We start from the raw sequence: 14181 nt of genomic DNA on the forward strand, positions 1-14181 counted from the left end.
GCGGGCCTGGGGGCTACCCTCCCCTGCTACTGACCCAAGACCGCGAGTCACCCCCTCTTCCCGGACTTCGGTTGGAGAACCCTTACGCAGAACTCGGCGGTCGCCACGATTTGCAGGAAAATGGTCCCCCCCTTTAAAGGCCAATAGTTAGTGTTCATCACTAGGGAGTAACTAGGGATGACATCATCGGACATTGCCTCTTAACCGCCGAGAACGTTTGTAAAAGGAATATCCGCACCCCGCCCCCCACAATCTTCCCGGCCTCATTCTGAGCTGTATAAGTTCACTGTTGTTTTCTAAAGTGTGTATTCATTTCTTAACTGATCTGTATACTAAGAGGAAGTTTAGTACTGTGCTGTGAGACCGAATCCATTGTGTTATCCTTGAATTGCTGAGAGGTACTTTAAAAAGGGAACGGTGCGTGGTGCCTTGCTCCACCCCTTTCCCTACCGCTTCCCCATGTTTGTCAGCCACACAGGCTTTTTAAAAAAAACTCAATGCAGAATGGTAGGATCTTAATTTTGGTAAAATAAGATCATTTTTTAGTTGAAGGAAACCCACTACTTAAAACATTGCAGCTGTCATCAGTGCCGATGAAGAATGTAGTCGGTTCGAGTCATAATAATTTCCAGTTAAAAGGAAATGCTGTGCTTCCCTTTGTTCTTGTTATATAGAAGGAATATGAAGTCAGAAATTTCATCTGCACATGCCCAGCTCTTTAAACCTGAAATTGAAAGTATGTTAATAATTTTGTGAAAACACTAAATTTACTAGAAAGTAGTGAAGATAATGTTCACACTAAAGTAGGGAAGATAAAGGTTCTTACTTTTCTTTTGTATAAGAATGTTTGGAACACTATGTAAGACCTGGACCAGTCTAAGGGTTGATTGCAGATGAAATAAAGTAGGTCTCCCAGCTCTGTTATGTACTCTTGCTCTCAATTGGATTTGAATAGGATGGGCAGTATCTTCTAGAAAAAACAGAGATCTGGGTATAGGAGATTTGACCTATCTCCTAGTGGAGTTTATTCCTAGGTCGAACCTGGTGCACTTAGTAACTGAAGACCAAAAGAGTGAATGAAGCATTTTCTACCCTTCGTGCCAAACTGTGGGCTTTCAGGGATTTGGCATCATAAATATAAGTGAAAAACTGTGGAATGAGAAATAAGAAGTACTTTGTTTTATCTAAATATGGGCCTGCCACCTCCTTATCAAAAAGTACAACCTTGAAATATGGAGAGAAGCCCTACTGCACTTGGGTATGGTTAGTATAATAGCCTTGGTACAGATAAAGCTGGTATCTGAACTTCCATGAGATCTAAAAGTCTCTAATCCCTTTTAAAGTCCTATGGGGGTGTAGATAGACAGAAGTGAGAAGTGGGAAAAGAATCACTTTCACTTCTTACTGAAGCAGAGGTAAATACAAGGTGAAGAAATGTTACCAGTAAATACAGATGCAGATTCTTTTCATATTGCTTATAATTCATCTTTCTCCCTGCCTCTTTTCCCAGTTGTGTAAGAAACCAGTTTACTATCAGGGGTTTCTTGTACTGTCTGTTCCTTAAGAACATACGACAGACCATCATGGATCACTTGGACTTCCTAGGTGGCTCGGTGGCAAAGAATCTGCTTACCAATGCAGGAGACCTGGGTGTTTAATCCTTGGGTTGGGAAGATCTCCTGGAGGAGGAAATGGCAACTCACTCCAGTATTCTTTTCTGGAAAACCACATGGACAGAGGAGCCTAATGGGCTACATACAGTCCATAGGATCAAAAAGAATCAGACACTGAGTGACTGAGCACACAGGCATGGGTCACTCATACTAAATAACTGGAGACATTTACCTACATCAGCCTCACAACCTTTTTTTTGACTCTGGGCACCAACTGAAGTAGTCAACAACCCAACACATAAACCTTGAGTTGATTCACCATATATTCTTAATGATAAGAACTTGTAGCACTGATAAAAATGGCCACATATTGCCTTAAAATGTATGTTGCTTAGAGGTGAACAGAGTGCTCTTTGTCATCAAGACTGAAATGATTTTTACTGAGGCTAGTCCATAGTGATTGAGCACGGAGGCAGCTATGTCGGCATCAGCTATGTCTTACTCCTCTTTGTACTTAAAAACACCCGGTAAACATTTAAGAAATGCCAAAGTGAGCTTTCATATGATCATGAAACTCATATACAGAGGATTTATTTGGCATGTTCATATCTTTTGACAAGAAATTAAAGATGTTTCCCTCTGTCTAGTCTTTTTCTTTATGCCAAAATGGTATACTAGCTCTCCTTTTCTTAAGTGAATGCGAGGAAAAATAGCAGTGTTGTTATAATGCTTCATTATTCATGTGTGACTAACAACTTGGAGCATATGGAGATTGAGAGTTACATTATGATGCTTGTATAAAATACTAAGCATTGGTGCAAGGTGTAGTGTTTGAAGTAGAATAGTGTTTTTATCATATTAGGAGTAAAGAATGGAACTGGGCTTAATTTTGGATCTCATAGTGTTATGCTTTCAAAATCATATATTAAAACTAGGTCCTCATTTGATGTTGGATACTGATTTTTCAGAAAGTTAAGTTATTTGGGTAGACATAATTCAGTCAAGAATAGATAATGTTTTTGTAACATAGAATCATCACAGCATTTCAAATACATTAGAAGGGAGATTGCTTAGTTGAATAGTTTGGGGATTATTACATGGAATTCTGAATATAGTGCCAATATTTTGATTCCCTCAAGAGTTTTCACATGTATCTTTACTGACTTTCCCATAGTGTATTTATGACATAGAAATGAGTTCAGAAATTGAGTAATTATAGTTCAGTTTCTTTTTTAAAATTTATTTTTATTTTAGAGTGTTTCATTGGTTTCTGTGATGCAACAGCATGAATCCACCAAAAGTATACGCATATCCTCTCCCTCTTGAATGTTCCTCTCACCCTTCCCCTATTATTATAGTTCACTTTCTTAACAATCAGACCATACCTTTAACAACTACACTGATCTTACCTTCCATAGTAATCTTTATTTGTGCATTGTAGATGAGCAGTTTAGCAGTATCTTTAAGATGCCACTAATTGGGAAAAACTTAGAAGATCCTGGTAATCCCTTGAGCAGTAAAGAGCATATCCTTTACTACTCAAAAGTGAAAGTCACTAGAGTCTGACTCTACTGAAGTGGGTAGCCTTTCCCTTCTCTAGGGGATCTTCCCAACCCAGGGATTGAACCCAGGTCTCTCGCATTGCAGGCAGATTCTTTACCATCTGAGCCACCAGGGAAACCCAAGAATACTGAAGTGGGTTGCCTATCCCTTCTCCAGGGGATCCTCCCGATCCAGGAATCAAACCCGGGTCTCCTGCATTGCAGGCAAATTCTTTACCAAATGTCAGGGAAGCCTTTACTACTCAAGGGATTATATTATTATTACTACTGAAGGAATTAATGATAATGATCCTACATTGTTGCTTTTTAGTGGAGTTGTCAGATTGTTGTAACTTTACAACATCCATGTAAGAATAAAAGAACATACTTCAGAACTTTGTGCAATTTTCATAGTTGGTTTCACCTAAGAAGAAAATGGCAGGGGAAGGGGTATTTGGATAGGGACTGTATAGCTGTCTGCTCACCTGAACAGAGACTTACTTTAAAAATATTGAATTCAGACTATGTCAATAGGTTCTTTGGGGGATGGAAAGAAGGATTTGTTCTTGTATCTGATGTACCCAGGAAACAGAAAAGTCCTCTGTGGCTTTTGACTGCTTGCTGCCATTTATAGGAGTGCCACTCTGTTTAGACAGGTGGGTACTTGGTAGAGTACAGTTGAGGAGATTACTTCCAGGCATGCCATTTCTAATGAGGGAAAGAGGTCTGAAGAGGTGGCAAAGCATATTTGGCCCTCATGTGTCTTCCTTGATTTTAGCAGTTTTTCTGGCAGACAGTGGCATCATCTGTGCTCAGATGAGTATGGTTTCTATTTTGAACTATTCGTTCAAAAATGAACATTTGTCAAGCACGTGTTACCATGCTAGATACTGCTGATATCATTGCAGATGGTTTTTGTTCTCTAGCATTTTACATACTGTACTCATGGCTAGGTTGTTTCCTGCCCAGAAAAACAGCTACCCGAAAAGTTCGATGTATTGTAGAACAAGTGACTACAATTAGAGCTGTGTGAAGTACTGCAGTGTATAAATCACACAGTTGCTTGGCTTACGAGATAATATGGAGCCTGGATTATGAAACCTGATTGGTTGTCAGAATAATCCAGGAAACCTAGGGCATCATTCTCAGATATTTTTCTTAGTATGTGTTTGTGAAAAATTGCTTTCAAATTGAAGTTTTAATTAAATTTAAATTCAGTAGGGTAATTGGTGGCTTAAAAGAAATCTATTGTTACTTCTGTTAAAGATTGCTTTTGAAAAGTAAATTACATTTTAAAAATGTATATCCAAATTTTTATCTTTAGGATTTACTTTGTTTACTTTTATGTTACAGATGTTTGGTGAATAGCATCATGTAATTGAAATGTGATTACAGTCTTTTAAGTGTTTTTCCAGTTAGGGCCTCATTAAAAAGTAGATTTATATATTTCTGGTTCATGTTGCATTTAAGTACTGCTTCTCTCCTCCATCCCATCCCACCTATTATAGATATTACTCTTAATAAAAATGGCTCGCTTCTGTGAAATACCCTATCCTAATTTGTAGGTTAAAACAGGAATACTGAACACGAAAATAATAGGATACCTTATCAAGTTGGTCAAAACTGGCAAGAGACAAAAATTATGAGAGTCATATGGGGAGTGTATAGATATAACTGTGTTTTGATTATGTTTTTAAGCAATGGAGGAGAAAAATTCTGGGAGGAAACTGTTAACCTTTAAGATACGAACTTTTTCAGTGTGTCATTTTGTAAATTAAGTTTTTAGAGTTCTGAATGAGGCCCAGACAGTTAATTCTCCATTAACGGTGGCAGTTTTAATCTAAGAATAAATAATCTAAGAATAAAATCACCCATTTCCCTCTCTTGTTAGGTTCTAACAACATTTATTAAGTAGTATCATGGGAAAAACTGGGTTTGTTTGAATGCTACAGCTATTTAATATGGAAACAAGAAGGGTTGTTAAATGAGAACTCTGGTAATATGCCAAAATCATTGCTTTGAAAAGACATTGATTGGATAATTTCAAAGGCAGTAGTTGAGTCTCCAGCTGCTTTCCTTAGGTCTAACTTAGGGGAGAATTTTGTGAAGTGATAAATGTGAAATACTTATTTTAACATAGACTTCCACTATTGGAAGCACCACTGAGGTTTTCTTTTTGTTGTTCTGTTTTGTTTTTAATTCACAGGGAGAATGATGAATCAGTCAAAGAAGAGAAATCTGAATTAAAAGAAAAATCTACAGGGAATAAGAAGGCCAATAGATTCCATCCTTATTCAAAAGATAAGAATTCAGGCACTGGAGAAAAGAAGGGTCCAAATCGTAACAGAGTTTTTATTAGCAACATTCCATATGACATGAAATGGCAAGCTATTAAAGATCTAATGAGAGAAAAAGGTAACTATTTTTGATAAACTCATTGTTGGATGATCTTCATTTAGAATGGGGAGGGAGATAAGGAAACGTTTTTCATTCCTCTTAGCCACACAGACTCAAAAAATTGATTTTTGTTTATTTCTTGACACATAAATTAATCTTTTCCTCTTCTTTCACTTGGTACAATTTCATTACAAGGTAGTATGGATAAATGAAGTTTTTTTTTTTTTTGCCATGTTAGTGGGGAAGGAGCGAGCCAACATATGCATGCCACCAAGAATTTTGTTAAAGTGATTGCTTTGTCTAGTTGAAGTTTTTATAGATTTTTTAAAGGACTATTGCATTAGGTAAGCAATACATTTAGTGTGTTAAAGTATGAATAATAAGGTCTGATTATTTCTTTTTCCAAAAGCTGTTTTGTTATTACTTGGTGGAGTCTGGAATCTGGCTGTGGAATTCATTTTGTTTGCATTGTCATGAATGCCATGATGCTGTCTCTGCAGTTCTATATTAAAATTGCGTTACTGCTGTTGCAGTTTTGTTTTCAGAATAACCTGAAAACCTTCATTTTATATATATGGTTTGTTTTGGGGAAAAATCATTTTAATACTTGATCTTGTAAAAGTTAGTTTTGTTATCTCTTGAAAAATTGAGTTTCAATAGTCATGCAAACTATGTACTTGGTTTTGAGGCTGATCTAATAAATAAAAAAATTTTTTTTGCATTGGTGTATCTGTTGTAAGGTGACAACTATTTGATTGGTTTTATTCACTGACTTTATTTAGAAAGTGTGTGGCTTGCTGTGAAGCATGACTTGTAAATTTAGTTTACTGACGGCAAACATGATTTGAAGACATTCAGGTAGAAAGTCACCTTAAAACAGCTGTTGTGTGTAGGCGACCAAAGTTATTTGAAAAGTGCTAATGTTGATGTTTTTAATATGATAGGCTAAGGGACCTTTTGTATGTATATGTGCATTTGTTCACCAACTATATCATGCTGGCCAAAATATGATCTGTAGCATGAATTAGGTTAATATGGTTGTTAGCTTTTTTAGAGAATGTGGATGATGTACATTTCTGAAAATTAGTTAAATTTACATAGCCATTGACAGGAGGTATGTTGGTCTGGTTTTGATTGTTGGTGAATAATAGGTGCTTTTCTGTAGAGTTGTGCACAGGTGTGCAGTAAAGCAAGATACTGGTGTTTAAATGTATTGTTTCTTGGTATCTTCCTTTTGTATGTCTTATGTAGTTGGTGAGGTTACATACGTGGAGCTCTTTAAGGATGCGGAAGGAAAATCAAGGGTAAGTGCTGTGGGCAATAATCTGCTTGAGGTTTAAAAGTTCCTCAGCAGTTTAATTTTTGTATAATACTTGTACCAGTTTTTGGAAACTTAAGTTTCATTTTGTTTTACTCTATTATGAAAGATTTGAGGCTTTATACTAGCAAGTCTGACACACAAACCAAACTAGCTGCCTTGAAGAGGTGGGTTTTGAAAATGCTCATAAAGGGCATTCACTTTTCTAATGCTCTAAGGTAATGCTTCTTAGCCAATAGATTTTAATATAGGATTTTTTTTTGTTGTGTTCTGATGTCTTCAAGGATATTTTAAAAGTCACTGAATTGATAATATTTCCTCAGAGTTCCATGAGAGGCCTATAGCTTAAAGGTGTTATTTCAGAATGTATGTTTGAAACTTGCACTAAAGAGCTTACTTTGGTAGCTTATAGGACTACAGAAAAGGCAGTGCTCTGACCAATTGGATGAATATAAAAACATTGATGATTAAATTGACAGAGAAGGAATTGGTTGATAGATTTTTATTTTTAGCAACAAAAGCAACGTATTGAATATAATGGAAAGCTTTTTAACAATGTTTAATTATATTAGCAAAAACCAGTTGGGTGCATGAGAAATAAAACTTCTGTAATCAGATTCAAAGGGCACTTTGAATAATAATAATGACAAGGAACTATTTAAAAAAATGATTCTACTACTTTGTTTCTTTAGATAAATTTTTTAAAACATAGTTACAACTGGATGTTATTAAATTGTGTGTAGCCAGTTTTCTTTGAGAACTTTGTAAAAGTAAAATTGGAAAATTTACATTAAAATTATTTGTATACCATACATCTTTGAAAAACACACATAACAATGTAAGGATAGGTATTTGAGAGCCTTCAGTTATTTCCTTGATTGAATTTGTGCAATGACATTGCTTTAGTTTTAAAGAACAGACATCTAAAAGTAAAAATGTGCTTCTTAGATGCTAGATTCTACAATCCTAAATGGATAGATCTAAAAATTTATAGGAAATTTGCGGTCATTTGCCTGTTATATTCTGGAGGTGTAAAAAACAGAGTGATTGTATTATCAATTGCTTTAATGATTTAAATGTTAGAATCTATCATTAACTTCATCTACTGATCCAAAACTTTTTTTTCTTTTGCATATATTGACAAATCTACCTGGATGTAGGGTTGTGGGTAAGAATTTTTTTTTTTTAGTATCTTAAGTGAAATTTAAATTTATGATTGGAAAAAAATCTTAGTACATAAACATTTCCTATAAATTTTTTTCCCATTAAGTGTGGTTGAATTCAAAGATGAAGAATTTGTCAAGAAAGCACTAGAGACAATGAACAAATATGATCTTAGTGGAAGACCGTTGAATATTAAGGAGGTAAGATTTATTGTATTTAAAATAATTTAAACCCTTGAATAAAAGGACATGGCTTCTTTGGATTTTCATCTGGTAATGTTATTTATCTGATTACAACTTTTTAAAGCATAGATGCTTTATTAAAGTGTTATATAATTGATAACAGTTTTGCTTGTATGTGTTTCATATTTGCTTTTAAGCAATATCCTATGTATTTGATTTGTCACAAATTATTATAAGCAGAGGTGTATGATTCGTAAAAATTACAGGGTTCAGAAATTTAAAGAGGACAATGCTGACTTTGGTATAAACGCTTTCAGTTTTCAGATTGTGTTGTCAGATTTGAAAAATATTGTAGATATTCTTGTAGTTGATAAAGTTTACTTAGTGATTCAAATACCTTATAGATTTAAATAAAATTGATACTCACTTTTAATAAGTTTAACCTGAAACTATCTCTGATTAAAATTTAAGAAAAGTTATAAATCTATTAGTGAACTATATAACCAGAACTTATATAAATGCATGTTTAGATGCCTCCCCTAAAATGAAGATATTCACTTTGTGTGAAGCAGTGTAAATCTGTTGACAGAAGAATGATCAGAAGATAAAATGAAAAACTGTTTACAGTTAGCTGTTAAATTCACCTTGGAAATGGCTAGCTTGAAGAGAAGTCATTTTCATATCTCTCTTTAGTTCATATTGTTAATCTTACCTGGATAGTTTGATCACACACCACTTAGGCGTATATCCTTTTTAAAGTCTGTAATAAGAAACAACAGAAGGTATGACTTTAGGATGCTGAAGAGTTTCCACCAACATGGATACAAATCATTGTGGAACAGTACTGTCAGTCACAATTTAATGTATTATGGTATTGGTTTGAGTCCCAGCTCTATCATTTTCTAGCTGTGTGACGAGTTAACTGTAATAATAATTTTGACTGTTGTTATTGCTGCACAAGGTGGGAGTGTAACTTGGTCCTTGGTCTTGTGTTCCTGGAAATGAGATGAATAATAGTTTAAAATTAAAGGCCATGCTGCCAGCAAATAAAAGTATCCCCTATCTCTTTATTGGAGTCACCTTCTGAGTTTCTTTAATTCTGTTTGAGCGTAGGGGTTTTTCGTTTTTGTTGTTGTTAGTATTTTGACTGAGAAGTAGAAAATTGGTAGAGGAAGTTTAGACTCTAGTAAGCTGTGCCATTTATTTGGTATTAAATAATTTTCATGCATAAGCCAGGACCAATTTGTCAGAAATGTGTTGATACCCTAATAATTTCCCATAAGGAAGTAACATTTGTAGAACAACCACCATGTAGGAAATTATAATTTTGAGAATTATGACTTGCTTTTTTTATGATGTTTCCTATTCCTCTTCAAAAGACAAGTATTACAGGGAATTCTCAGGTGGTCCAGTGGTTAGGACTCTGTGTTCTCACTGCCAAGGGCTGGGGTTCAGTGCCTGGTCCAGGAACTAAGATCTCACAAACCTCACAGTGGGGCCAAAAAAACACACAAGTATTATAGGTTCTGTGTTTGTTTTGTTATTTTTTTAACTGGGAACAAAGCCCATTCTGTTTGTATTCTTTTAAGTTTTAGCACATTGTAGATCTTGGTAATATTTCAGAGACCCTATAACAGATTTATGTGATCCAAGGTGATATAGAATACTTCTTATTTTTAACTTCCTAAAGAGAAGAATGATTGAGTTGGCCGAGCTAAATGATAAGGTGTTCTTTATTCAATTAACTTTTCTGGATTATTATCTCTAAAGGTTCCTTTCTTGAAATTATCTGATTTTCACATGGGTGGCTAGGATCATTGCTGAGAAATACTAGTTTGAGTCTAGGGAAAAGTATATTTCCAATGTTCATTAACAGATATTAGAATTACATTTTTAAATTTACTTAAATATGCTTAGTAGCAGTTATAAAATTATAGGCTCTCTCATAGCAATAGTAGACAGTGACAGACAGACTGACACCTAATGGGAACGGAGGACTAAAAACCATGCTGTAGTAGGTGGTTTTACATAAGTTGTGTTTTATATATGTTTTATGGTATATATGTGTGTGATTTTGTGTGTATATGGGTTTATATGTATATCATACATAAAAATATAGCAATATGCTTTATTAATATTAAGATGTTAAGGAGAAACCGACTATCTTAATGGCTCATGAAGCATCTCCCCTGCTATGTCCTCCTCCTTCCACCATGGGTAACCACTATTCTCAGTTTTGTATTTGTGCAAGTTTTTGAAACCTTAGGCCTGAAACATTTATTTATTAACTTAAAAAGTTATGTAGCATTCTTCAGAACATTTCTTTGCTTTTTTATTTCTTCATCATGATAGAATACATTGAATGCCAGAATACCTTTATTCTTACATTCACTTCACCTTCTATTCTCTTAGCCTTCCTAGAAAGGCTAGGAAGGCTTTCTAGGCTTCCTTATTAAAGTCACCCAGCTTTCTTTTCATTAGAATTCCCTGACCAGGACCAGCAGAGTAGAATGTAGATGGTTACATGTATCGTAATCATTTGGTATTGCAGATAGTAGTAGTCTGTGTGTTTATGTGGTTTTTGTATTTTGTACTCTACTGAGATAAGTGAGGAGTATGTTTAAGCTTGCCTTTTTTTAGTTTTGTTTAAAGGCAGAATGTTTCTCTTAAAAGTTAATGAACTAAAGAAAACAAAACCAAACAATGTTTAGTACCATTCTTTACTTGGTACTTAGCCTTTCTTTTATCTTCTTCTCTCCATCTCAAATTATAATCATTTTTGAGGTTGGAACGTGTATATAATTCTCTTTTGTTCAGGAATAAAATTTGCAGATTGTAACAGTTCCCCTCTACCCAAGTATTTCTGGGTTTTGTAATAGTTTGTTCTGCTATTGAAAGCTTTGAGGTAATATGAATTTGACATTGCTTTGGGTGTATAGTGGTGAGAATTCATCCCTGCATTTTGAAAAGGAAAGAGTCACAGTAAGTATTTGCCTCTTTGAGTTATTTGTATGTGTATGTGCCATATATTTGTATACCTGTGTGAGGACAAAATTAAACTAATTTCAAGTTCTTAAGTGACTTTAGTGATTGGAAAGAGGTATTTAATTGACATCCCTGGAGACTGAAATCTTTTGTCTGTCCACAGGTTTTTATGAGACTGGATTCTCTGGATGAGAAAAAGCTCACTCTTCAAGAGGGCCAGTAATTTGAGCAGTTTGGATAGCTGCTGTAGAATTTGAAGTTGTTATTTTAGTGGTACAGATTTACTGATGTATATAGTGGCATTTAACATTCACTGTGTGTTATAGGATCCTGATGGAGAAAATGCTCGTAGGGCATTGCAACGAACGGGAGGATCATTTCCAGGAGGACATGTACCCGATATGGGATCGGGATTGATGAATTTACCACCTTCCATTCTCAATAATCCAAACATTCCTCCTGAGGTTATCAGTAATTTGCAGGCTGGTAGACTTGGTTCCACAATTTTTGTTGCTAATGTAAGTTTAAGCTTTATTCTAAAATTTTGCCATTCAGATATTTAGTTTTAATCATGAGATTGTTAGATGAATGGGTTACAGGTTTATAAAACATTTTGCTTGTTTTTAACTAAAGTAAGCCAAACAGTAATTATCATAAACTCAAACCCAATTTGAGTCCATAAATACAAGGTTAGAGTATAAACACAAGTATTTAGGATTTTTAAAAATAGAACTGTGGAATTTATAAACAAACAGTTCTTGATATTATGTACTATTATTGAATGTAATTTTAGTCATATTGGTAAGTGGATTTCTTTCTTTAGATTTGATATTTGTGAATGTGCATGTTGTCGTTGGTTTGTCTTAAGCTTTTGAAAGTCAGTGATATCAATCATACTTTCTAAAATCTGAATTTCTGTCAGTAAAAATAGATGTGAAAGTTTCAAATGTACAAAACAGGACTGAGCAGCACTGAGAGGCTGTTTTTGAGAATTGAAAAAAATAAGGGTAAGGAACAACATAGATGTAGCTTACTGATCTTTAACAACTTAAGATGTTTCTATTTGATACTGTTGATACACTGTTTTACAAGAATTAGAATTCTTTATATTTTTGAGAATTTGGAAATGATTTGTATTAAGTGGGGAGAGGGGTTAATAGGTATGTAACTTTATATGATTTTATATTAAGCTTGACTTCAAAGTTGGTTGGAAGAAGCTAAAGGAAGTGTTCAGCATAGCTGGAACTGTAAAGCGGGCAGATATTAAAGAAGACAAAGATGGCAAGAGCAGAGGAATGGGCACAGTCACTTTTGAACAAGCAATTGAAGCAGTTCAAGCAATTTGTATCCTGATTTATACTTGAGCATTGTTTAATAAGGTTGAAGTTTGATACCATTTTGTGGGGATCATGGAATTTAAGGTTGCCTTACTTAGAAATGTGTATTAGAATTTTGTCTCCAGTGCATAAAACCTTTATTATGTCCAAGTACTAAAGTCACTCTTAAAACTTGAATTAGCCATATTATACAGCCCTAGTATTAACTTTTTCCTACTTTCTCTTCCTACTACAACTAATTGTATACATGTTGTCGACAGTAATGTATCTCATTGAACATTAACATAGTCACTTTAAATGATGCCTAGTTAGTTTTCTTTTCTCAGTGGTTGGATTAAAATATATTTTATTTATAAAATAAAACTATAAAGCAAAGAATTGAAGCTTTTTTTGAGTATGTGGAAGAGACTAATACAAATAAGTAAAATATTAAAAGATGTTGATTAAAATATTAGGGGTAGTTTGATGCTAAATGTGATTATTAAAGATGTGTTTGTGTTCAACTATAATTTAATAGTTGTCCTGACTGGCTTTCCTTGACTGAACCAACAGCTATGTTCAATGGGCAGTTTTTGTTTGATAGACCTATGCATGTGAAAATGGTGAGTTCCTGTGTGTCACTTCAACTTTCCAACCTCAAATTTTACCTGCTTTCTTCTGTGTTACAGATCTTTTAAATTGTATATTAACCATATAATAAACTTTTTTGCAACTAGGATGACAAGTCTGTCCCTCATGAAGACTACCGTTCACACGACAGTAAAGCGCCACAGTTGCCGCGTAAGTGACGCTGCTCCTAGAGCAGTGCAGGCTGTCCTGTGCGAACAGGCCTGTTTCTGCGCTCGCATCCCTGCTGGCCCTCCTCCGTTTGATGTTTTGAGTTATGGAACTAGTTTGTCCTGATTGATTAGGAAGACTGAGGACATAAATATTTGCCACTTTTCTTTTCCTTTTTGTAGTTTTTCCTGATTATAAAAGCAGTATATACTAAAAAGTTTGTTAAGGTCTTATGTGGGTGGGGAGAAAGTCTTTGTAATTTTATTATCCATAAATAACCTCCATTATAACATTTTTGTGAATTTCCTTCCAGTGTTTCCTTATATGTGTATTTTTTTTTTTACATATTTGAGAACTACCACATAAATAATTTTCTATTTTTTTTTGTTTAGCGTTAGAATGTAAGCACTATTCCTTGTTATAAATTCTTTCTAAAATTTTTTTATTGGCTATTAACGTATCATATGGATGCTCCATAACTATTTCAGTGTTACCTATATTTTAGGTATGTTAACTTTTTTTCCTTTAATCACCAACAGAGTTTTCCCTTTTTCTTTTCTTTTTGTATACAAGTTTTTGGTATGTTTTTGGTTATTTCCTCAGGATAGATACCTTGAAGTAGATTTATAGGTTTTCAGGTGATCAGTGTTATCAAATTATTTTCCAAAGGATTATAAAACAGCAATATACTTAACATCTGTGTCTCAATGCTCCATCTTCAAAGTGAGGATGCTTATGGTACCTACTTTGTGGATTGGCATGAGTATTACGTGAGTTACTATATAATACATGTCAAGTGCGTAGAACAGCTCTGGTATAATGTAAGCACTCAGTAAATACTCTTATTCTTTTTGTTACATTTTTCTG

The 14181-nt window shown here is 34.4% G+C and overlaps 1 protein-coding gene across 1 annotated transcript in view; it reads left to right on the top strand.

Moving 5' to 3' along the window:
• Window positions 1-14181, top strand: part of MYEF2 (myelin expression factor 2) — a 34603-nt gene that overhangs the window by 633 nt on the left and 19789 nt on the right. Inside the window, exons 2-10 of the mRNA XM_010839559.1 lie at window positions 2064-2140; window positions 5295-5569; window positions 6803-6855; window positions 8030-8037; window positions 8140-8233; window positions 11527-11718; window positions 12391-12544; window positions 13090-13139; window positions 13254-13317. Coding sequence (XP_010837861.1) covers window positions 2064-2140; window positions 5295-5569; window positions 6803-6855; window positions 8030-8037; window positions 8140-8233; window positions 11527-11718; window positions 12391-12544; window positions 13090-13139; window positions 13254-13317 — 967 coding nt within the window. The remainder of the gene's footprint in view (window positions 1-2063; window positions 2141-5294; window positions 5570-6802; window positions 6856-8029; window positions 8038-8139; window positions 8234-11526; window positions 11719-12390; window positions 12545-13089; window positions 13140-13253; window positions 13318-14181) is intronic.

This window comes from Bison bison, unplaced genomic scaffold (assembly GCF_000754665.1).
Source record: "Bison bison bison isolate TAMUID 2011002044 unplaced genomic scaffold, Bison_UMD1.0 scf7180017864118, whole genome shotgun sequence".
Lineage (NCBI taxonomy): Eukaryota > Metazoa > Chordata > Mammalia > Artiodactyla > Bovidae > Bison > Bison bison.